This window comes from Pectinophora gossypiella, chromosome 26 (genome assembly GCF_024362695.1).
Source record: "Pectinophora gossypiella chromosome 26, ilPecGoss1.1, whole genome shotgun sequence".
Lineage (NCBI taxonomy): Eukaryota > Metazoa > Arthropoda > Insecta > Lepidoptera > Gelechiidae > Pectinophora > Pectinophora gossypiella.
Window position 1 is genome coordinate 3,146,133 of NC_065429.1, and position 24,999 is coordinate 3,171,131.

At 40.0% G+C, this 24,999-nt stretch overlaps 2 protein-coding genes across 8 annotated transcripts in view; both read right to left on the minus strand.

Annotated features, from left to right (window-relative positions):
- LOC126378330 (uncharacterized) overlaps positions 1 to 24,999 on the minus strand; it is a 91,922-nt gene that overhangs the window by 62,432 nt on the left and 4,491 nt on the right. The gene's annotated exons all lie outside the window — the stretch shown is intronic.
- Positions 1 to 24,999, minus strand: part of LOC126378322 (talin-1) — a 135,932-nt gene that overhangs the window by 11,018 nt on the left and 99,915 nt on the right. For 3 of the 7 annotated variants that reach the window (XM_050026517.1, XM_050026515.1, XM_050026519.1), the window contains exons 46-60: positions 24,858 to 24,990; positions 23,975 to 24,098; positions 23,383 to 23,547; positions 22,888 to 23,078; positions 19,695 to 21,539; positions 17,502 to 17,618; positions 16,783 to 16,968; positions 16,120 to 16,327; positions 13,243 to 13,373; positions 10,391 to 10,510; positions 9,397 to 9,606; positions 8,724 to 8,902; positions 7,787 to 7,939; positions 6,647 to 7,141; positions 2,402 to 2,428 (exon numbers count right to left, since the gene is read on the minus strand). In XM_050026517.1, the coding sequence (XP_049882474.1) occupies positions 2,402 to 2,428; positions 6,647 to 7,141; positions 7,787 to 7,939; positions 8,724 to 8,902; positions 9,397 to 9,606; positions 10,391 to 10,510; positions 13,243 to 13,373; positions 16,120 to 16,327; positions 16,783 to 16,968; positions 17,502 to 17,618; positions 19,695 to 21,539; positions 22,888 to 23,078; positions 23,383 to 23,547; positions 23,975 to 24,098; positions 24,858 to 24,990 (4,284 nt within the window). The remainder of the gene's footprint in view (positions 1 to 2,401; positions 2,429 to 6,646; positions 7,142 to 7,786; positions 7,940 to 8,723; positions 8,903 to 9,396; positions 9,607 to 10,390; positions 10,511 to 13,242; positions 13,374 to 16,119; positions 16,328 to 16,782; positions 16,969 to 17,501; positions 17,619 to 19,694; positions 21,540 to 22,887; positions 23,079 to 23,382; positions 23,548 to 23,974; positions 24,099 to 24,857; positions 24,991 to 24,999) is intronic. The other 4 variants (XM_050026520.1, XM_050026518.1, XM_050026516.1 and 1 more) reach the window with 2 other exon arrangements.

Sequence of the window (24,999 nt, forward strand, 5' to 3'; positions counted from 1 at the left end):
CCCTGGAACGTCACGTGACCAACCGTTTTCGCGCGAAATTTGAAATTAATGAATAATGATGCTTTTTCGAGAAAATAAGTATAAAATGCGTTTGTAATTTTTTAAAGTACTTATCCGACAACTGTCAAATAGCCAATTAATTACATTACAAAAATAAAATTTTAAATCAGGCTTTTTTTAGTCAAAACGTTTGGTAAGAGAAAATAGGATATATGTACGGTCACGAGCATCAATATGTATACACTTTGGTACCATGTCACATTAACTTTTTTGAAAAATTGAACTGTAAGTCTCACTAAATGTCAAATATGTTACTGCGACAGAGTCCTAAAGTGGGTACATTATATTGCTCATGACTGTATATATTTCTATGACGTCACAGCGAACTTCACAAGAGGGAGATAGATAATAGACAATTTACCTATGTAAGAAAGATAAAACTAATGTGCTGCTTATTACCGCTCTAAAATGTGGTAAAGAACACAAATGAAGTTTCGAGTAAACATCTTGGAATACTAGTTTTAAAAAGCAATTTGTGACGTCATAACTTTGTAGAATCACTATAAATGATATCTCATTTTCTCGTTCCATATTTAAATTTGAATCTAGAATTCTAGATTCGAATAATAGACAAAAGCTGTAAGAAACAAACAAAAACGTAATACACATGTTTGTATGTACAGAACGATGTATATGATAATTGTAGTATAATACTAAGTGTTATATTTGGAAATTGGCAATTCTTTTTTAATTTTTTTGGCGACAGATTTGGATACTGAATAAGATCTGCATTTCTCAAGCATTGACTGGGAAAGTCACTCTGGTCCTGTGTTTCGAACTCTAGTACCGGACATGCACCAATGAGTTATTAATTTATCTTAGTTTTCACTAATACAGTTGACTCGACCATTATAGACGGCGATACGGTTCACCACCTTACCACGTTGGTCTAACAGAAAGCTCTATTAGGCGTGGGTACTCAGTTCAACTTGCGATAGATGCACCTTTGACTGTACAGTGAGGCATATAGTATATAGAACAAATATTGTGTAAACAGTGGGTATAGCGAAAAGACAGCCAGGAAGAGGAAATGACTGAAAACCAGCGCTAGATGGTGCCATAGCATGGCTCCATCACAGCACAAGCAGAAAGCTCGGTGAAATTTTTTTTTAGTACTTAAGTACTTACTTTTTGGGATACAGTCCAATTGGGATAAAGTCGTATGTTATGTTGACTGTGATTTTGTTTTGGATTATATTATAGTGCTTTTGAAATTCCTTTGACGGCTCAGTAATAACCCTGACACCATGGGCTGTGAGGTACCAACCTCAGCAACCCACACGATAGAAGAAGAATTAGAAGAAGACTATATTCCCAAATTGGGATAGCCAGAGGTACATCCATTAAGATGAACTAGAGCAATCTAAAAATAATATTTATCTCTCTCTCTTCTCGTGTGGGTTGAGGATTGCCAACCTCATCAACCCTGGTGTCAGGGTTACTATTGAGCCGCCAAAGGCCCCTGACATGACTCATGTAACGACTACGTACTTATATCAGTAAGTAGTAACCGGGACCAACAGCTTAACGTGCCTTCCGAAGCACGGATCGTCTTACTTTCGGACAATCAGGTGATCAGCCTGTAATGTTCCAAACTAGGGACCACAAAGTGTTTTTTCGAACCCGGGACCTCCGGATCGTGAGCCCAACGCTCAACAACTGGACTACGGAGGCCGTTCGCAATATTTATTATTATTTATATTAATATTTATTTATTTATTGCTCCCGAGCAACAATGCCGCCCAAATTGTTGTTAAAATTAAGTTCTATGCAATAAACTGTACTTGATGTGATTTGAAGTAAGTACCCACCCAAACTTTCCGTTAGACCGACGCGGTCAACACACGAGGGAAGATTGCCAATTTTCAAACAACACATGCTTTCTGCTTGTGCTGTGATGGCGCTATGGCGGCGTCATCTAGCGCTGGTTTTCAGTCATTTCCTCTTCCTGGCTATCTTTTCGCTATATCCATTGTTTACACAATATTTGTTCTATATATACTATACTAAGGGCTGCCTCACTCTACAGTCAAAGGTACATCTATCGCAAGATGAACTGAGTACCCACTAATAGAGCTTTCTGTTAGACCGACGCGGTCAACACACGAAACAAGATTGCCAATTTTCAAACAACACATAGTATTAAGCTCCGTGTGATGTACAGTCACGAGCATTTATATGTATACACTTTGGTACCATGTCACATTAACTTTTTTGACAAATTGAACTGTGAGTCTCACTAAATGTCAAATATGTTAGTGCGACAGAGTCATAAAATGGGTACATTATATTGCTCGTGACCGTACGCTGTACAAAGCATCTTAGCAAGAGCAAGACTTACTTCATCGTTCTGTCATTTCTGGTGTTTCTGGAAACAAATATTACTTTAGTTCTACGTATTATCCTCTACACAGCCACGCTTTTCGTACTGAAATTTTGATTAATTCATAGCAGCATCTTATAGGACGCGATTCTAAAGCAATTAACCGGGCACAAAGCCTGGACACCGCGTGATATTAATGGTCCCTGCACATACAGGGTGCTAGTGACATCGTCACGAATACTCAGGGGGATGATTCAACCATGATTCTGAGTTAGTATCAAGTGGAATTTTCCGTTGCAAAATTCGTGAGTTTTTTAGATTTTTTAAATTACTGTCAATTCTATACTTTCGCGATGGAGAATTCCACTTGATATTAACTCAGAATAATCAGTTGAATCATCCCCCTCAGTATTCGTTACGATGTCACTTACACCCCGCACAATACATACGGTAGCCATACAAGTAGGTATGGGTGTTAGTGACATCGTAACGAATACTAAGGGGGATGATTCAGATCCTGTCGGAAAATTCATGAAAATTTTAGTGTTTTTTAAATTATTTTAAGTTCCATACTTTTGCGACAGAAAATCCCACTTGATATCAACTCAGAATCATGGTCTGAATCATCCCTCAAAGTTTTCGTTACGATGTCACTAACACCACAGAGTGCAAAAATAATGCAAATTTTCAGTACTTTTATGAATACAAGCAATGGTTCGACCGGTCGGCGGTGTTTATGAGTATGAAGTTTTTAAGCAGATTTTCAACACTTTAAAAATGTATAAAGTTTACTGGAGGTAGGCAGCACATTTCGCTGGCAATCCAGCGCGTGGACGCCGCCAGCGTAATGAGCATTTTCCCACCAGGTGCGATTCGGAGCGGTCTTTTTGACTACACCTACCTGTTAATAAAGTTATATATCGACATGAAATATAGCTATATTTTTTTAAATATTTGAAATAATGTTACATAACTTATTCTACACAGTCAATAGGCGGTTTTAACGCACAAATCCATTTTTTCCGAACAGCAGTATTGCTTCTTTATTCTGTATAGAATAAATGTAACGTAAATTATCAAAGATTTATTATAACACTTTACTTATTTTATCTTTATATTAAGAACGATATTGAAAATCTGCTAGACAAATACATTAACATGTTGATCAATGAACAGTTTTTGTTATTCACTGCTCAACACTTTGGAGCTCAGGCGTCAAGCTAACATGCGTGATGACTAAATAATCTTAAACCTAGGACATCAAATTTAGAAAGAAAATGCCAATAGTAGAAGGAATTTTGGGTATTTATAAGTAAAAAATAATTTAAAAAAACCTGTTTTCTTTTTTCAATTTAGTTTTTTTTTTGACGTGACTTATTGTAGATTTGCCGCAGATGGCATTAACTACTTGGCCGGAATTTCAATTTAGTCACTAGATAGCGTTGTTAGGAGTTAGGTGTCTTTTTGTCAAGTTCATTAGTATGGCAATGGTACCGATTCTGACAGCCACAACTTTTTTTTATTGTAGCTTGACAGTTCTAAAAGTAGCTCTATTTCTCTTCCACGTATAGTGAAAGAAGAGAGCTGTCAAATTATTTTTTTAAATACAAGTCCTGGAGGGTTAAAAAGACCACATCAAAGCGTTTCATTTAAAAAAAAAGCAATGTTGCTATTTGACATTTGTGTGCATTGCGCACTTACTTTTATATGCGCAAATGTCAAATTGCAATATTGCTTTTTTGGATGAATTGTTTTTAACGCCTCCGTTTTGTCTTGTTGCAAGCAATTCGCTCGTACCGATTAAAAAAATCTATTCGTCCGTTACGGGTTTATTTCTCTCAACTTGTATTTTTTTTCCAGTTTGTTCTCCGATCACTTCGACACTGGCTGTTAAGATTGAAAGACTAGGCGACCCATTGCCATAATTAAAAAAAAAACGTTGCGACCTTTAGAATTGGCACCACTATTTTATTGCTTTAAAAGCCAATATTATCGAGAGCTTAATGTTATTTTACGCTTTCTAATGACAACTGAAACCAATAAATAATATAATAATAATATCTCTTCTTCTATCGTGTGGGTTGTGAGGTGGATTACCAACCCCATCAGCCTTGGTGTCAGGGTTATTAGTGAGCTATCAAAGGGCCCTGACATAATATTTATGATCTTTTTCTATAAATACCCAATAGACCTTCAAAATAACAAATTTAGAGACAAACCTTGATTATAAAATGTTGTCTTCTGTTTCTTAAATTAACTTATAAAGTATCAAAATTGTTGAGGCACGCATCATAAGGTACAAGGCACTGATACAGGCAAAATTGATTTTTATATATTGAGGTTAAAGTCTTAAATAGTGTTAGAAGTATATTAATCATCTGTTGTCCAGAGGTTATCCGTTGCGGCGTGGAAAGAAGCGAATAATTATTAATTAGTAAAAATATAGAAAATGTTAACAAGTTTATATGATTGAAAAATAAAGTCAAAATGTCGACTCTTTTTTTACTCACATCGTCGCCTTATAGTAAAACTTACGTAAGCGCCATTTTGAAAAAAATAAAAAAAATAACACAACAGTGTCGCTTCAACAAGACGTCGATGTCTTCCAATGAGTTTTCCAGTAGGTATAGTGATTTTAGTTCTTTCAATAAGAGATGGCGCTCGTATCGCTTTTGGTAGTTTTTTTCAAGCAAAATGAAAACAAAATGGAATAGTCCATTTATTTTCATCATTCGCTATAATTTATGTTATTTATTAATAACAAGAAAAAAAACTATTTATACATATGTGGGAACGAAACGTAAGCTGAATGGAACGGGGAAGAAAGAGAGGTGTGTGCGAAAGGGACGGGGAGTGTGATGGCGGTTGAAGATGAGTGTGCGTGCGGGGTCGGATTATTAATTCTTTTAAAAATAGAAAAAACGATTATCTGCAAACCTAAGTTTTATTTCCGCCATCCCTCACATATATAATTTAGTAGTTTATAATTGTTACTATGTATCACTACGGAACTCACTGGAACACATCCCGTGGACCCCGTCCATTTCAATGAAAGACTTTCCAGGCTATGTTCCCCAAAAAACATATACAAGGAAAGAGAGGAAAGAGAGGAAAGGGAAGACCAAGAAGCGCTTTCATGGAACAGATTAAAGAGAGATTCGCGTCTTATAAGGAGGTGAAGGAATTGGTCTTTGATAGACACGAATGGAGAATTGAGATGCTTTTACAGCGTAAAAGAATATTTAGATTACAAATAACAGGTTTTATGTATATAATTTAAAGCATGTATTAAGTGTGTAGATTATTTGTAAAATTGATATTATTATTTGTTATTGTTTTTAAATAATCTGTGTGTATGCCTGAAAAGGCAGTATTTGGTGATACTCAAGGAAAAATAACAGCTGTTTGTAACCTGAATACCATGCACAGAATAAATTTCATTTCATTTCAGAATGCTACACCGACAAGAGCGTGGCTCTTAAATTAGTGATGTGAGCGAGTAAAGTCCCTCATTGAGACCACTTTAATTGGATTGACACTAGCTTCACTATTGCGAGGTTTTGTTACCAATAACCACATCATCTCCCTAGCATTATTCCGTTTTTCACAGGGTCCGTTTACCTATCCTGAAGATTTGATAGGTCCGGTCCATATCCAAATGCGATTTTCCAAAAAGGCGCTTACGTGGTTTTCATTATATATGGTGATGATATGAGTAAGAGTCAAAATTTTGAGTTTCGTTAGAGATGTTGGTCAAAGAAAGATGTGGTTGTTTTGAAAGTTTATAAGCGGAATAGATTGAATGATTTCGTACAATGTAAAGTGACTTTTGTCTTTAAATTTTATGATAAGTGAATGCAGATTACAAAAATGGTATTAACAATGAATTATTTTCAGACAAAATATATTTTTTTTTTATGAGATTACATAATATTCATTATAATATCCGTTACAGTAAGATGTATACGAAAGTAAAGCTTGCTTCACTTTTTGATTATAGAAAATATACATTTTTTATTTATATGTAGCTTTCTTCCCCACCAACGCGCACTGAAGCAGCGTGGTGGTGGAGGCCTGTATCCAGCACTGCGACGTATATAGGCTATTTACTATTTATGTTTATGTAGATGCGTATTTCTTAATACTCCAATCATTTTAATGAGCTAACAAACTTCATATCAATAAATCTTTGAAACCCTTTCCTTTGACCAACCTATAAAAAAGGGGTGCTAATTAATATTTTAGTTAAAAAAAATAACTCACCGAGTGGTAAATCCCTCATAGTTTTGTTTAGGCTCCTCTTGAGGCCTGAAGCTGGTGAAAGTAGGGCTCTGAACCGTATACTGTTTCTCCTCTCTCGACTGACTGTATTGACTCGCGTTCTGGGTGTAACCATTCGAAGTTTGGTTATAACCGGGCGAGTGGGGCGCGTTCTGTGCGTAGCCCGGCGAGGATTGGGCGTAACCGGGCGCTGTCTGGGCGTAGCCGGGCGAAGTTTGGGCGTAACCGGGCGAGGTTTGGGCGTAGCCGGGCGAAACTGGGGCGTAACCGGGCGCAGTTTGGGCGTAACCGGGCGAAGTTTGGGCGTAGCCGGGCGAAGTTTGGGCGTAGCCGGGCGAAGTGGGTGTTCCGTGGATGGACTGGTTCAGTTGTGAGACGTGTTGGGACAGGTTCGTTGTGTTCTGTGTGGTGTGTGGCGTGTAAGTGGAGTTCGGACTGTATGTTGTGTTTTGGAAGCTGCTGTTTGGCGTTTTGAACCTGTAAGAAAGGACAATTGTTACTGAGTAAAATGATAGTTGTTGACAATTACTTTCGCACAATATCCCAGGAAGAGGAAATGACTGAAAACCAGCGCTGGATGGCGCCATAGCATAGCTTCTTACTATTCTTGTTTTTGAGAAACGATAACATTTTAAATCTAACTAAACGGAAAATGGTATCTTACATACAGACAATAAATATTTACAAATAAACTTTTTTGCACATAAACAAGGAAACAGTATTATAAATAATATATTTACACCGGGTTAGTGAGTCTAATAAATAAAAAGGACATAAGAAGTAAAACTATGGATGAAATGAGTATAAGTATCTACTTATACTCTTCTTCTTATCGTGTGGGTTGTGAGGTGGATTACCAACCCCATCAACCCTGGTGTCAGGGTTACTATTGTCTATTGACTTATACTACTACTTACTCTTCAATCTACTACCACTCATACTTATACTTCAATCTTGAAGATGAAGAAACAGAATTAAGGAATTAATTTCCTACATTTTGTTATATTTAATCACTTTATACAGCCTATTCACTATTGCCTTGTAGACAGGAAAAATACATTTTTCGGGAAACAATTTCGCGAGTTGAGAATTCCAGACCTTATATAAAATAGATCAACACACCTTGGCGCGCCGGAAGCGTCGCTGGTGTAGCCAGCGTAGTCGGTGTCCTCTCCGGACGTGTCGCCTGTCTTCAGCTTGTATTTGGCCTGCCTGATGGCTGTGAGGCGGCCGCGGGCTTCTTCCAGCTCCTTCTCTATGCGTAGCACTTCCGACCTGTCGAGGGAAGAGATTCGTTTAGAACTTGTTTTAAGTTTACGCGGTTATTATCATAATTAAAACTTTAACGGGTTCTTACCGCGTTTAAAGTAGGGACATGAGACTCCCGATATTTCGACACTTGCAAGTGCCATGATCACGGGATGACGTGGATTACCTGGTCTTCTTATACCATGTGTTTAATCATTGTTTTAAAACTGTTAGGTGAATTCTGTCGAGTTAGAGGAGACTGCCGACCCATTTGACCACTACATACCACTACCGTAGATGCAGCGCTTGATACAAAAATGCGACGAAAACTCCGCGCTTGTTTAGCTATGCATTTGTACACAGCGGTATATACATTCAATAAAATCGTGTCAAATTAAGAAAGTACGCATTGTCTTATTACGTATATTAACGTGTGTGCTTCGTAACGCGGTCAGGTTATACTGCGACTCGGATTGCACGGGAGTACTTGGTTTAGTGTATTTAAAACTAAAATAATAATTTTGGTGGGTTTTGCTGCGAAAATTTAAATGTTTATACTATGATAACATACACAATGTCATTACTTATTAGAAATATGATGTTCCATCCTTCTTTTTTCGCTTTGAGCTTCTATTTTTGTAAGTGTTTATCACGCACTTCCCCGTGTTGCCAGTTCGGCGCCCAATCGCCCATTGAGGTAAAGTACTGTCAACGTCGCTGTATTAACAGTAACTTTGCGTCCCACTTTCTGAGCGCTGATGTTCAATATACGGTAGTAGGAAATCTCCTGACATGTCTGGACAAACCTCACCTGGCATCGATCTCCTGCGCAATGCCGCCGACCATCCTCCTGTTGAGCACGAGGCTCCTCTCCTCTTCGCACTGTATGGCCTCCCTGGCCGCGCGCACCAGGTTGTCTGTCGAGCGGATCACTTCAGCACCCGCCGCTTGGAGGCGACGGGTCGACTCTGATGACGGATCGGCCTTCACCTGAAGATGGGTTTACATTATCGTGGGATTTTGGTTTTGCTCAAATTAAGCAGTTCATGACGCTTTACCAATCTTTGGCTAAAAAAGGCAAACCATGATAGCCAAGTTGGTAGAACGCTTGCCTCTCACTTTGAGGTCGCAGGTTCGAATCCAGCACAGGCCTAAACCAATGATTGTCGAATATGTTTTCGAATTCATGTTTGGATCATAAATGATTATCACGTGCTCAGCGGTGAAGGAAAACATCGTGAGGAAACCCACGTTCCCGAGAAATGCATTTGCAAAGTATGTGATTTGTGTGGGCTGGCCCTTCGTGGGTTGGAAGGTCAGACAGGCAGTAGCTGCTGTAAAAAACCAGACCTGTCAAATCTTCAGGTTAGGTAATCAAACCCTGTGAAAAACAGGATAATGCTAGGGAGCGATTGTTCGACGAACCAGTTTTGGTTAGAGTTTGAACGATGCCGTGGTGAAGCGGCTTTATCTAGATGAGGTACCTTGCAAGCCACAAGCAGCTGAGCGGTGGACGAGGCGACCTGCCTGGCGGAGGATATGAGTCTCTCTTCCGACCCTGCCCCCTGGACTAGCGCCGAGCCTGCTTCCACCAGCGAGTGTGCCGCGGCGGCTACTAGACGCGCTGCGGAGATCAGACCTTCTGACCACTGGCCGTCGTCTGATGAGGACGTGGGACGACGAGCTACTTTGCCCTGTGGAATGGAAGATTCATTCATTCATTCAGAATACAGATGTCATATTTTATAAAGGTACATGCAACCAAATTAGTTGGTATGCAAACAGAGTAGTAAAACCGTATCAAAAGGTATATCAATCACAATGGTGCCAATTCCTGTAAACGCAGTCTAATATTATTTTCAGTTATACCTGTCATTTTCTTATCCGCCGAAAAAGAAAGGGACGGGTAAACGACAGGCATAAAATTTACACACGTCAATTTTAGGCAGAAATCTAAAACAACCCTTTAAACATTTTACATCGGCCAATAAGTCAAACGGGTTGCATATCAGCGGGATACCTATTTGATTCGCCCGGGCTCATTCATTCACTCTTCCATTTTAAAATGACAGATATAACTTAAAGTAAAATGAGATGGTGTCTACAGGAATTAGCACTATTGTCAAATTAGAATAAAACATATAACATTAAATGGTTAAAATAATAAAATTATCTCAATATACTAATTATAGATGTCAGGGGCCCTTGGCAGCTCAATAGTAACTCTGACACCAGTGCATCAGTGCCTGACAGTAATAAATAATAAGAATAAAATAAATTTATTGCCAGTAACAATTTACAGTTTGCTATGGTAATTATGAATATTACGAATACGGGCAAAAGGAAATGGCGCCATCTAGCGCTGGTTTTCAGTCATTTCCTCTTCCTGGGATACTGTGCGGAAGTAACTCTGACACCAGTGCATCAGTGCCCGGCACAGCCCGCACGAAGACTAACTTGTATTTCTTTTCAACTTACCTGGTCAATGAGTTCCCTCTGCGCGGCGGAGGCAGCTCGGACGAGGGCCGATGTTGCTGTGATGATGGATTTGGCAGCCTCTAAGATCATTTCGTCGAAGTTGAGGCTCTCATCTGCTTCCTGTACAACATACCAATACATTAGTTATTTAAAAACAAGCACACAACGCGGTGTCGACAACGCCGTGTCGAAGACTGCCGAACTGAAACGACGTTAGACGATGCACGGCCTTCAAGCCACACCTCGGTGTCCGTCGGAGTGGGGAGCGTGAGGTTTTTTCGTTACGGAATTTCTGGATTCGGTCCCCGCGCTCAAGGCCCGCGATAGAAGCTATGCAATAGCTTAAAAAGTGACGTATATTTTGTTGAAGACGTGTAATATAGTGTCGTATGTGTATAGTGTAGTGTGCGTGTATGTAGTGTGTGTGTGTGTTGGTGTAGTGTATGTAGTGTGTGTGTGTGTGATGTGTGTGTGTTGGTGTAGTGTGTAGAGCCTAGTGTAATGTGTGTTTGTAAAAGTTATTGTAGATAATGAAAAATAGTGTTTCCGGAAGTACTGGATACAGGCAACACAAGACAAAAACTTGTGAACACAATTGGGGGTTTCTATATTACTATGACTGCCACTTAGTATAGTAGTTTGTTACTATTAGTTCCTAATATCATTAATAACACAGCATCACGCCTGTATCCCCGAAGGGGTAGGCAGATGTGAATAGTATATACTATACACCCACTCTTTGCCAGCCATGTTTAAGTCTCATGTAATACGGGATAAACCTATTGCTATTAACCGGGCACAAACCCTGGAAACCACATCAATTATCTATGATCTAAGCATAAAGTCAAAGTCATAAGTCATAGTGAACGTGTGCCCTCTATATCGGTTCCCAGGTGGCATAGCCGAGCTGCATTGTGTGACCGATGCGGCAGAGACTTGGCTAGGGGAGCTTAAGCTGGATATATGATCCACGCAGGATATTTTATTTTTGTCTGCCATACGCAATAATTGAATTATTGAGGACAGAAGAGGCAAGATGATTGGACACCTAATAAGACACGACGAATTTATTAAAAACAGGATTTATTAGAAGGAAGGCTAGAAGGAAAAAAAGGAAGGGGAAGACCAAGAAGAGCTTACATGGTGATGATGATACGCAATAATAATCTAAATAAGTCGATCTCGATGGTTTACAGGCCGAGCCGGGATTCGAACCCGTGACTACGAAGTGAGTTCTGGCGTTTTCCAAACAGTGGTATCAGATCACGGATTAGATTTAATAATGAGTATTCAGTACATCTTCTTTCAATTTCTTCTAACTTCTAAAGTCTTCCTTCTTCTGGTCTTTTATTTTTCTTGCTATTGTAGTTCGTGCCGTGGTCGGTAGGTAATATGTTTGATTCCTGGGTGATTATAAAAACAACCAAGAATATCAAACATATCTTACTGACACACGGCATATCTTCATCTTTCTTTCTTCATGGTCAAGTTATTCTTCCTCTATAAATATCTATCTTCATCTTTCTTTCTTAATGGTCAAGTTATTCTTCTTCCATAGTTATAGTTTCGATGTGTTTTCCTTCATTGTAAGTTCTTCCCATTATTGTATTGCATATTTCAGAAAATAATAAATAAAATTTGCAAAAAAGTAAACTCTCAATCATAGGAGGATAGAAGGAGAATAGAAGATATATTTAAGAGTTTATATCTCAACACACAATAGGGTATTTGACTGGATCAAAGATAAATTATAAAATGGTAATCTATGAATAAAAGCCAGTCTTAGACGACCAAAATTACGAATTATGTAACAATGAGTACGACGTTTGACCGCTTTTATTGATGACGTCACAGGACAGTATTTCCATACAAAGTCCAAAGAAAACTTCTGTTTCGACGTTTCATAAAAAGTATCTCATCTGACTACGTTGCCAAGTAGCATAATGACATTAGTCAGTGTAATTGGGTCGTGTACTCAAGATAAATTATGAAATTCTGATCACTAAATAAAGCCAGATCTAAAACTAACGAAAATCATTTTCCTTTTTCTATTTAACTTACATAAACTGCCTATATACGTCCCACTGCTGGGCACAGGCCTCCCCTCAATCAACCGGAGGGGGTATGGAGCATACTCTACCACGCTGCTCCACTGCGGGTTGGTGGAGGAGGAGGTTGCTATTTAACTTATTTGTGAATTTTCAAGAAAACGTAATAATATTAACGACATTTTATCACGTTTTCTATGATGTCACAGTAACATGTAATTATTTAGGAGGAGTGCTGACGTGCATTGAATGCGGCCGTACATTTAATGCTAAGATCGGATATGTCAGTCACTTGAGAGCACACGAACGACGCTCTCATTAGTTGTCGAGTCGCTGTGGCCGAATACGGTCAGGAAGGATTGATTGATTGATGTCACAGTGTACTTTTTCATATGAATGCCATAGTAATTTCGTACATACATACATAAACTCACGCCTATTTCCCACCGGGGCATAGAATTCTATTTGCTTCGATCCTGACACACTTCTCTTGCTTCCTCCACATTCATCAATCGCTTCATACACACACGCCGGGCCGGTTCAGAGTAGATCGTATTGAACCTTTTCTAAGGACATCTCCAATTTGGTCATCGTAAGTCCTTCTCGACCTTCCTCTGCCAGCCCTACCATCAACTAATTTCGTGTTTTGGCGTTTAGTAAAAAGTAACTGATTTGACTAGTTGGAAACTATTGACCTTTGGAACAGACTTTGGACCCAAATGACTAGTATTTTAGCTATATTTTTTAGCTATATTTCCAGATAAAAAGAAACAGCAAATAACAAGCCTTATGATACAAACTAACCTGTACTTTGACGCTCTTCCTGGGTCGCAGCGAGTCGAGCTTTTTGGCAGCTGCGTCGATGGAGGCAGCTGCGCCGAGCAACTCGTTCTCCGCTATCACTGTCGGGTCGTCAGGGTCCACCCAGTCTGAACCTGTTGGGAAAAACAATGGTTATCAAATGAATACAAATATACTTTATTGCACCAAAATAAAAAGAAATTAAAAAAGAAACAAAGAAAGTAAAAGCTCACGACTATATCCCAATTGGTGTAATCAAAGATACATCCATTGCTAGATGAACTAAGTGATAAGTATCCACACCTCACCGAGTTTTCTTTTAGACCAACTTGATAGGTGGTGAGCCTAACGTAAGTATAACGATCGAGGCAACCGACTGTGTTAGTGAAAACTGGACTTGAGATAAATTAATAACTCATTGGTGCAAGTCCGGTAATGTGGCTTGAACCGGCGATCCCCGATTGTGCGAAGCAAATGGAATTCTAGTCTCTGCTAACGGCCTCCGTGGTCCAGTGGTTTGAGCGTTCGGCTCACGACCCGGAGGTTCCGGGTTCAAATCTCGGTGGGGAAAATCACTTTGTCATCCCTAGTTTGGTTAGTACATTACACCTGACTGATCACCTGATTGTCCGAAAGTAAAATGATCCGTGTTAAGCCGTTGGTCCCGGTTACTACTTACCGATGCAAGTTAGTAGTCGTTACGCCTTTGGCGGTTCAATAATAACCCTGACACCAGGAGTGATGGGGTTGGTAATCAACCTCACAACCCACACGATAGAAGAAGAAGTCTCTGCTTATCTGGGTGGGACATTCGAATTCAAATTCAAAAATATCTTTATTCAGTAGGTAACATAGTTACACTTTAAGTCGTCAATTTTTACATAACGAACGTCTCATCCGCCTAAAACTACTGCAGCTTCTCACAACCTGTACAGCCGGGGAAAAGAAGCTGCAAGAAAAACCTCGGCACAGGGCCCTAGACGTTCTTTTAAAAAAAAAATCATAAAATATTTTTATACAATTGAGTAATTTATCTGCCTAATATCAGTTCTCAGACAGTTAATCCCATGCATTCATATCTTCTAAATAATCACTAACTTTATAATAACCTTTTTTGTAAAGTTTTTGTTTAACTACTGTCTTAAAACAGTTGAAAGGCAAATTCTGAATGTCAAGAATATATGTGTAAGAACATACACTTCTCATCAAAAAAATCGAAACACTTCCGTTTTCATTGTTTCTGTCCGAATTTAACACAAAAAAGAATTCATACGATGAAAAAAAATACATAAATGTATAGCTGGCAGTTTGGCCATTACAGTAATAAGCGAAAATTCTAAATTCAAAATTAGAATTTCATTTGTTTATCTTATAAACGAAATGAATCACTGTTTTGAGACAAATGTGTGTTTAGGGTTGGAGTACATTTAGCGTTTAAAAACTAAAAATTGGCGCCTATCCTTAAACTTTTTGTTTTTTATTTCAATACTGTGACTTTGGGACGTCTGAAAAAAGGTTTTTTTTCTAAAACGTATGGATACTTCGCCCACAGAAGCCGCCCAAGTTGTGGCATTGCTGGATTCTAGCCTTAGTTAGCGTGTTGTGGCTGCAAGACTGCATCTAAGCCTGTCATCTGTTCATAGAGTCTATAAACGTTATCGGGAGACTGGTTTGTTCACGCGCCGTTCAGGATCTGGCAGGAATCGGGTCACTTCTGAGCGAGATGATCGATTTATTGTAACAACTTCTTTAAGAAATCGACGCCTTAACGCTTTTCAACTGCAGCAGCGGCTTCGTGTTGTACGAAGGGTGGCTGTAAGTGACTCTACAATTAGAAGAAGGTTGAAGGATCGTGGACTGGTACCGCATAAGCCAGCAAATGGGCCGAAATTAACTGCAGACCATCGAAGAGCGCGCCTTAACTTTGCACGTGAGCACCTAAATTGGTCATACCTACAGTGGAGCAAAGTTCTCTTTTCTGATGAGTGTAAAATTATGCTGTATGGTAACGACGGAAGGAACAAGGTCTACAGAAGAGACGGAGAACGCTATGCACAATGCTGCATTGAAGAAAAGGTCAGCTATGGTGGCGGTTCGTGGACGGTTTGGGGAGGAATCAGCGCCGACGGTAAGACAGAGCTTGCTTTCGTGTCTGGGCCACGTCTGCCTGCACTAAACTGTCATCGGTACGTCGAAGAGTGTCTCGAGCCTCATGTGATGCCCTATGCACATTTTATTGGCAACGGCTTCATATTCATGCACGACAATGCTAGGGCTCACACCGCGGGCGTCGTACGAGATTATCTTAACGAAGTCGATATCTCTATTATGGAATGGCCAGCAAGAAGCCCGGACATGAATCCCATTGAACATCTGTGGGATGAATTAAAGAGACGAATTCGAGCAAGAGATCCTGCCCCAGAAACACTTAGCCAGCTGCAAGATGCAATCAAAGAGGAATAGGACAATATACCACAGCATGTGATCGTGACTCTCATCCGATCGATGAAGAACCGTATGGAAGCAGTAATTAGAGCTCGGGGAGGGAATACAAGTTATTAAATAAACGTTTTTTAGCTTTTTTTTTCATTTACGTGTGTTGTTTTATCCATTTCCTTTATACTCCATACGGAATAAAAATGACTCATTTAACAAAATACGAAACCTATGAAAAATTAATTTAAATTTAGAACATTAACATTAAGATTTGATAAGCTCATATTACTCACTATTAAACGACATTTAACATTTATTCCTAAATGTACACATTTTTCTGATAATCCTGACAAAACGTAAACTTGCAAGGTGTTTCGATTTTTTTGATGAGAAGTGTATTATTATGCATATGTATGTGTATGTGTGTGGAAACAGCAGACTAACCTTTGAGCAGCTCGGCGGCGGCGATGATGTCGGCGACGGTGTGCGCGACGCGGCGCGACAGGTCGGGGAAGCTGTGGCGCGCGGCCGCGTCCCCGTGGCACGCGGCCAGCACGGCCTGCAGCAGCGCGCGGTACGCGGCGGCCGCCTCGCGCCCCGCCTCGATGGTGCGCGCCTGCAGCTCCGCCGTCTCCGCTGTGAACGCTGCCGCCTGCGGGAGTCAGGAACGTGATTTTTGTTTCTATAGCACCCGTGCTTAGGGAAACTCAATAAAATTAAAAGCAGTGTCGGCAAAATGACGATCTAATCCAATCTAGCCTACAAGATTCCACTGGTGGGCAAAGGCCTCCCCTTCCTCTTTCCATTTTTCGCGGTCTTGTGCGTATTCCGGCCAGTCCCTCCGGCAAGCGTCTAAGTCGTCACGCCATCTCTTTCGAGGTCTACCACGACGCCTGTACCCGTCACGAGCACCCAATGTATGAAGATCCGTGCCCACCGCTCAGGGTGCCAAATAATGACGATACATAGAGCAAAAGAATTTCAAAACAAGATGTGGGGTTCAAGTGTCGTCCGTGTCAGACTTTTTTTCCATTTCATTGTCTCTTTGTGAGATAGGAAGATGTAACCAATGTAAACAAGAGAGTTGTGTCCGGAGTGTGGTCATACCTTGCAAGCATGCAGCAGGTCCAGCACAGTCTTCCGTCCTAAGTTGGCAGCGGCGGTGAGCTGGTCCTGCTTGTTGGAGTTGCCGGCGGAGACGGCGCGCGCGGTGGCCACTGTCATCTGCCGCGTGCAGCGGACCAGCTCCTCGGGGGTGGCCGACGACTTGGGCGGCGTCGGGGACAGTAGCACCTGGGGAGATTCAGGAGCATTGGAACTCAACGAATCGACAACGGCTCTCAGATACTTCGAGGTTTTTCTTCCAGCTTCTTTTCCTCGGCTATACAAGTTGTGAGAAGCTGCAGTGGTTTTAGGTTGATGAGACGTTCTTTATGTAAAGTATGACGATTCAAAGTGCAATGTTATCTACTGAAAAATATATTTTTGAAATTGGATTGAATACGCTTGTCTATTTAATTATTTCTTGTTGCGCAGTCAAACATAAAACAACAAATAAGGTCACGACTATATCCCAATCGGGGTAGTTAGAGGTACATCCATCGGAAGATAAACTAAGGACCCACGTCTCACCGAGCTTTCTGTTAGACCAACGTTATGTTACTGCGATTTGAGTAACTCTTCAAAGGGGTCTAAAAAGGATGCATCAAAATAATTTCATTACATCTATACATTTTTAGGGAACATAGCCTGGGAAGACCCTCGTTGCTTCAATGTGATCTGTTTAACCCCCAAGGATACTGCATTTTTCTATTTTTCCAACATACCTCGACCTCCTGCGAGATGGCCTCGATGGTGGACTCGAGCGCCCTGATGCCGCGCGTGTGCTCATCCTCTACCGCCTTCACCGTCTTCAGCAGTGACGTCACGTTTGTCACCATCACCTGCAACCATCGGCCGGTTAGTGGTAGTCTGGTGGCGTTGGTGGTAGAGATGTCTCGATATATTCTCCTCCATGATTTCCAGACAATAGTTAAACAGTGGGGTTTGGATTTTAAAAGGACATTCCGTCTTTCGACTATACTATGATCGCGGTGTTTCATTTGAGGTTTGAAGGTTGATGATGCTCTGAAGTTACGCACATATGCAATACATTGGTTCCCGTGTGCAGCGAGTAAAATACAAATATATTTTATTGCACCAAAATAAAAATAAATAATTACAAAAGACTCTCAAGGAACTAATTTGTTTTTTTTTTTTGGTAGACTACCGTTCGTATTTTTGAATCGTTCCACCCCAATTACTCACGTAAGAAAATATACACCTGTCTCATCTTGTAAGTGATAAGTTCTGATGTGGTACGTGAAATGGGTATATCCTTTGGGACGCGAATCAAAAACGAATTCAAAAATACGGCTCCTGTATATATAAACAAGATTTTGAGTTACTGATTGATTTACTGAATTTACCACATCTATGGAATATATTTTTCAAAGATAATGCTTGGAATATAATATCGAGACATCTTCATAATACTTCAGTCAAATATACACTTTACTGTAAAGTAAATAGATAACATATCTTTAGGTTGTTTTACTTTCGCGTAGATACTAAAATTTTGAATAAAATGTTTATTTGACTGAATTCAAAGCGAACGGACCCAAAAATGAGGAAATGATTCGAAAATTTTGTAGGTCCATGCTAGCCGAATAATATTATCTTTTAAATATCTTAAATTAAAAAAAAAATCTGCATTAATAACTAAAGCTTTGGGTTGCCAACTAAGACATTTTGATAAAAAACATGAACCCCCAGTGCGATCGAAAAGCGTCATGCTAGCAAACCCATAAGCTTTCAACACCATACATAGATAAGATAATAATAATAAAAAAGCTCGTATGTTCGTCAATATTGGACTTCCAAGCTGTGCGGCGAGAGAAATGAAAGCTTGTGGTTTTTTTTTAAGTTATTCACTGGATGACAGCCCACCATGAAATGAAGAGTGAAACGTGTTTAGCGAGGGATAGACAGAGCCACCGGCCATCACTAACAATTGTAACGTTTAAAGATACATGTCTTTAATAAAACTATTCATAAGCTGTTCTGAATTTACAATATGAGCCTTGTCAATCATTTAACACATCTCACTGTATTTCTTTTTGCTTTAAATTAAGCGACTGGTATAGAAAACCTTCTGTCGGATGGATAGATGTAACGTAAACCCATTTTTTCGATGTAGTTACTGAAAATATTGAATCTTGTGAAATGACCCAAACCCTCTCTGATCTCACACAAGTGCAAGTGTCTGTGTACATCAAAAATATTCGTGATAGCAAAACGGGTGTTTTCAAAATCAGTGTATTCTGTTTTGGGGTACAAAACGTGAATCAATTAAGCTCTTTTGGTTGTCATTGCAATAAAGGTATGTAATTTACCAATCTACCGGTGGCTCGTCTAATATCCGATTGAAGGAAGGTTTAGATCACAAGTCTTCATGCCACACAGGACAGCACTAACAACAACAACACGGCTAAACACATTTCTAAACGATGACATCATCTGAGGTGACGGAAGAGAATGGCCAGTGTCTAAAGCGTATTCAACATAATGGGCCTAGAATCGTACCTTGGGAAACTTAGGATATTATTATGGGTGAAATCTTGAAATTTAAATACGTAGATAAGTATTTTTGCAAACTCTGTTTAGTTTTAACGATGTCAGAAATAAAATAATATCTAAAAGCTTTGAAAAATTATAAAAATAGAAGGAAATATGTATGACTCACAGTATCGAATGCTTTGAAAGAGTTTTTTTTATTGTTTCCAATAAAATCAAAACTACACTGAGATTTAAAAGGGCGAAAAACTGCGTGCTTTAGACACTAACCTAACAAAAAAATTAGAGAAAGAACGACATCAATGGCCGATGATCCACCGCAACACCATGCTCCATTACGTGCTTGGTATGACGAGTTAGACGCTAGTTGTGCAGACGGTTAATGTATATCGAAAAATTCTGACCGAATCTTTGTTGGCACTCGTTTGTTCCTCTGTCTCTTGGAATCTGTTATTTTTGATCTCATCTAGCATTCTGAGTTGCTCCTCCATTCGGCTGTTCGGTCGCCTTCTTAAACTGTTTCTGTATTCCACTACGGCTCTTATCCTCTTCAGTTCTTCATCTGACGTGTCCTGTTTCTTCAATATTGCTTCGTAGAAACTCCACCAGTTGTCAATCGAACCGAATTGCTGTTCTCGGCTTTTTAGAATGTCCTCGTATATTGACCACCAGTTGTTAGCGTAGTATTCCATTGGATATGTTCTAGTGAGATCGAAGATTTCAATTTGTGAGTTTCTATTATTAGACTTTGAGCGTTTTAGCGAGTCTCCGTTGGATACAATATGATGACTCGAGTAGTGGTTTACGTTTTTAGTTAAGTTTTGACTAGAATGTATGTTTAGTATCACGTTTTTATGGTAAGAAGGAGGGGCTGACTTAGTTTCTTCTCTTACTAAACTAGGAGATCTGTCTTCTCTAGGAAGCCTAGGAACTATGTTTTCTTTTTCATTGATGATCATATTGTTTTCTTGTTTGTATTTTCTTATGATTTCTTTGTAATATTTCTCTAAGAGACATAGCTCTTCGTACGTGTATTTCGATATGTCGATCTGTGTGTAAATGTTTATGATGTCTTGGATTTTCACAACCTTTTTCTTACGTCCTTCTATCTGTATGTTTGATAGTGCTTTAAGTTGTTCAATTAAAGGATCGAAACCTTTATAAATAAAGTCCTTTTTCGCAAATTCTATTAGTTTTAAAACCATGTCTTCATATTTCTTGTCGTATTCCAAATCTTTGTCCACGGCTTTGGAGTTGTCAACTTCTTCAATAAACGATTGTAAGGTTCGCTTTTCTTTTTCGTATCTATCTATTTCTTTATGGAATTCTTCAAGTACTAGTTCATGACCGCTGAATCTTTCCAATTCTTTTCTAGTCTCTTCCATTTTCTGCAAGTTCCTCTTGGCCAAAGCTTTCCACCATTCAGAGTCATCTTTGAACATTTTCCAGAATTCAGTTGTGAATTCCTTCGCTACAACGTCAGGTTTTACAACAATTTCAGTAGACTCATCCTTTTGTTTTTCAGGACTTTGTACTTTTAGAGGCTCGACTGATTTGATTTCAGGAGATTTTGAAGTGGCATCTAGATTAATAATCAAATTGACTGGTTTAACCTTTTTGATTTTGAAAACAGGATTCTTAAGTTTAGTTTTCTTGTCTTCTACCTTAGGTTTTTTATGAGGAACTGTTTCTACAGCCTTTACTTCAGTTACTTTATTATTGTTAGTATCTTCAACTTCCATTTCAGAATCCAAGTCTTCAATAACTTGGGAAAGCCTTTTCATTTCATTATCAAGATCAGAATTAGCTTTCAATCTTTGTAAAACGTCCTTCTTTCTTTTCCTTTCTGCTTTGTCCCCGGTATCAGCAGTCAAGTCTACCAACTTCTTGATTTCTCCAAGGAAGATGTTCTCTCCGTACTTCAGCACCCTCCAATCCATGTCGACTAGACTGTTTCTAGCCACTAGATTGTACCTTTCATTTAGGCCTTCGTCTTTGATCGCTCGTTTGATAACATTCTTCATTAAAGTCTCTATGTACGCGATGACCTCTTCGCAATCGTCGTGGAATATGGACGGAGAGACATCGTCGTCTTGACTGGAGTAGTCTAGGAGTTTGAGTAGTTCTTCCTCCTGGTCGGATTGGAAGACGTCCGTCTCGGAGTCGCAAGAGTCCCTGGGTTGGAGGGAGAGGCGTTTCATGCGCAGAGCGTTCTGCTTCACCGGCATACTCCAGCGTTTCTCCGCGCGCTAGGGAATAGATCCCGATAAGGCCTGGCTCTCACCCCATGTATGGCTTGGGGCGTCACGGCAAATCAAATTACGTTTGTTTATAATGTACGGTCTCCGGAGACCGCTTATTGAAAGATTTGCCCAATTGGGACTCGTCAGTTTATGAAAGTCAAGATTCTATTTTAGCTCTCTTCTACAATCCTATGATTTACTACGGGATTTAACCATTTATCGACACGTGACGGCATTTTATTAGCAAGTCATATCTTATTCATATTATTATGAAGTATGTGACATTTGCTTGCCACGATAAAGACAGTACAAGAACCGTTCTAATTCTGGTTGTGTCATGCCATATAATGTCCATCAGGATCTGCATGGCAACCGAATATATCGAATGCTATCTACGATGGACGTCGTCGTAGTGTATTGGTCGAAGTCTTCGATATAATTCGTATCACGCGCGGCGCGGTAGCCGCGAGGGCTGGCTTGTCTCTTATTTGTGTAACACGAAAACTTCGAGAACTTTTAAGTTGAAAATAATTCCACAGAACTATAGTAGATTGCCGTGGCGCGCCATTTTGCCATCTCGGTGATCACCAGGCCCAAAAGTCCAATATTGACCACATGAGACAACAACGACATTGACAGATGGAAAACGAAACAAATAAATATATTTTGATATAAAAATAATTTTGAATATTACGGCCAAAACAAAACAAATGTCTACGGATTACTTTTGTTTACAATTCGATATTACAATATAATACACAAGAATTTGGTTCAGAGACGATTATAAAGATTAATCTGGCAGAAATTACTTAACAGAATAAGTTCGCCAATTATGCCATACATCTATGCCTTTGGCGGCTCAGTAATAACCTTGACACCAGGGTTGATGAGGTATGGTATTCCACCTCACAACCCACACGTTAAGAAGAAGAATAATAGGCAAAATACGTAATAAATTCAGGAAAAAACAAGCAGTCTAACTTCCAGATATGTGTTCGCGAGCGCATTAAAAGAACGCGCGGGCGGCGGTGGCGGTTGAGGCGCGGGAAGCGGGGCGCCAGACACCTTCACACTGTCTCGATACGTACACGTCGCAATCTAGCTGTTTTTGTAGGGAATTTATAATTCGCTAATCATTAAACCATAAGTAATTAGCCTCCAATATTTATTTTATGTCCCATAAGAGATAGCTTGTTATCAGCGAGTGACAAAACAGGCATTTGATTTACTGTACAATAAAATTGTAGCACAAATATACTAGGTACAGTTTTCTAAGTTTCCACCAGAATATATAACCGTCTCTGACCCATCTGTTACTTTGTCCCCTTCGCTAGTAATACACCCTCAATCCTACCTTGGCAGCATGCTTCAGCCGTTGCATATCAGGGTGTGACACGTGCTTTCCGCTGGCCGCAGTGGTCGCGCTGGCGAGGTCCCTGAGGGCGGACGCCACGTCTCTGGCCGCGTGTAGGAGTAGAACCTGAGGCTCAGGGTTCCCGGAGCCGAGCGACATCGCGCCCAGTTTGACGACTTCGCATAGTTGCACTGTGGATGAGTAGGTTTAAGTGTTTGTTTGTATGTAGTCTGAATTTCAATTTTCTTGGATTAGGGTATAACGAAATATTTTTCATAAATTGTAGCCTATGTGTTATTCTGATGTATAAGCTACATTATTGTAAAATTTCATTAAAATCCATTCAGTAGTTTTTGCGTAAAAGCGTAACAAACATCCAAACATCCATACTCACAAACTTTCACATTTATAATATTAGTAAGATATCAATGCGACACACGGCGAGAATGGGACTTTTGTACGGAGTATCCAGGGTGTGGTGACTGTGTTACTCACCAATGGTGGTGACAGCGCTCTGGGCGGCCGAGGCCAGTTGTTCCTGCGTGCCGGCCGCGCCTCCCACCAGGGTCTTGGTGTCCTCCACCAACGTCTTGGCAGTCTTCAGGATATTCTCGCGGTGGTCCGAGAATGTATCGTTCTCTTTCTCCGAATGGAGTGTTCCTGGAAGAGGGGTTGTGAAATAACCATGAAATAAGAAGATCAGGTATACAAGCCGCCATTGCTAGCCCTTTGATGACGTAAGTGTTACCACTGTGTTACCATTAAATTGGTATCTCCAACATTCCAAGGACGTAAATTTTATTATTGAAATTTAAGTGAATTGCTGACTAATGTATTTAATTACTATTACTTGTCATAGAAATAAAAATCATTAAAACTGTACAAAGAGAAGAATAGCTTTTCATTGCTAAACTGTTTTATTTTTGACGTGACTTATGGTAGATTTGCCGCAGATTGCATTGACTACTTTGCCGGACAAATGGGAAGCTCTGGGGGCTCACGCGGTGCTAAACTGGTGACCACAGAACATTCACGCCATGAGTGAACCTAGGAGGAGTGCAGGCACTGACACTGAAAATCTACTAACCAGCACTAGCGAAGAGTATGGTGGTGTCCAGGTCTCCGATGATGGCAGCTATAGTGGCCGCTGCATCGATGCAAGCTTGAGTGCCGCGCGAGCCCGCTTGGAGCGCACTCAGCACTGCTACCACCTGGAATGAAGACATAAGGGTATTTGACCGGGTCACAGTTAAATTATAAAATGCTAATCTAGTAATAAGTGCTGATTCCTGTAAACACCATCTAATTTTATTTTACGTTATATCTGTCATTTTCTTACCCGCTGAAAAGGAAAGGGACAGGTAATCGACAGCCATAAGATGTATGGATCACACGTCAATTTTAGGCACGAATCTAAAACAACCGCCTAAAAATTTTACATTGATCAATAACCCGATCTAATTAAGAAGAAAAAGAATCTTGTAATAGAAGCCAGTCTAAGTTGATCAATAATCGATCACATTTTACTTTTCGACTTGTTTTCGAATTTTATTTTGTGAATGAAGTAACAATGAGTACGACGTTTGACCGCTTTTATTGATGACGTCACAGGACGGTATTTCCATCCAGCTGTTGGATATGGGAATTAGCTGGTCAACTAGCTGGGCCACAGGTATTGAAGACTGAATACTCCCAGGTCTGGTCAAGAGTACTTTAAACCAGCGGGCATGCACGAAGAATTTGATGAGAATGGAAAAACACCAAAATAGTGTGTTAGGATCGTAGTAAATGGAATTCTGTGGTGCCTGCCTACTTCAATTGGAAATATGTATGAATGGATGTCTGTATGTATGGATGTGTATGAAACTGATCTGTATAAAACTTCTCATTGACATGTTTGGCGGCGTATACAGCCTGTTTATACACGGATGTATGGATTTATGTATGTATGGATGTCTGTATGTATGTACCTTCTCATTGACGTGTTTGGCGGCGTCTGCCACGAGCCGCTGGTTCTGCGGCGTGGCCGCCAGCCGGCAGTGGCCGCCGCCCTTGATCAGCTCCGACACACCCTCGCCCAGCTCCACCACTGCTAGACGGATCCTGCACAGA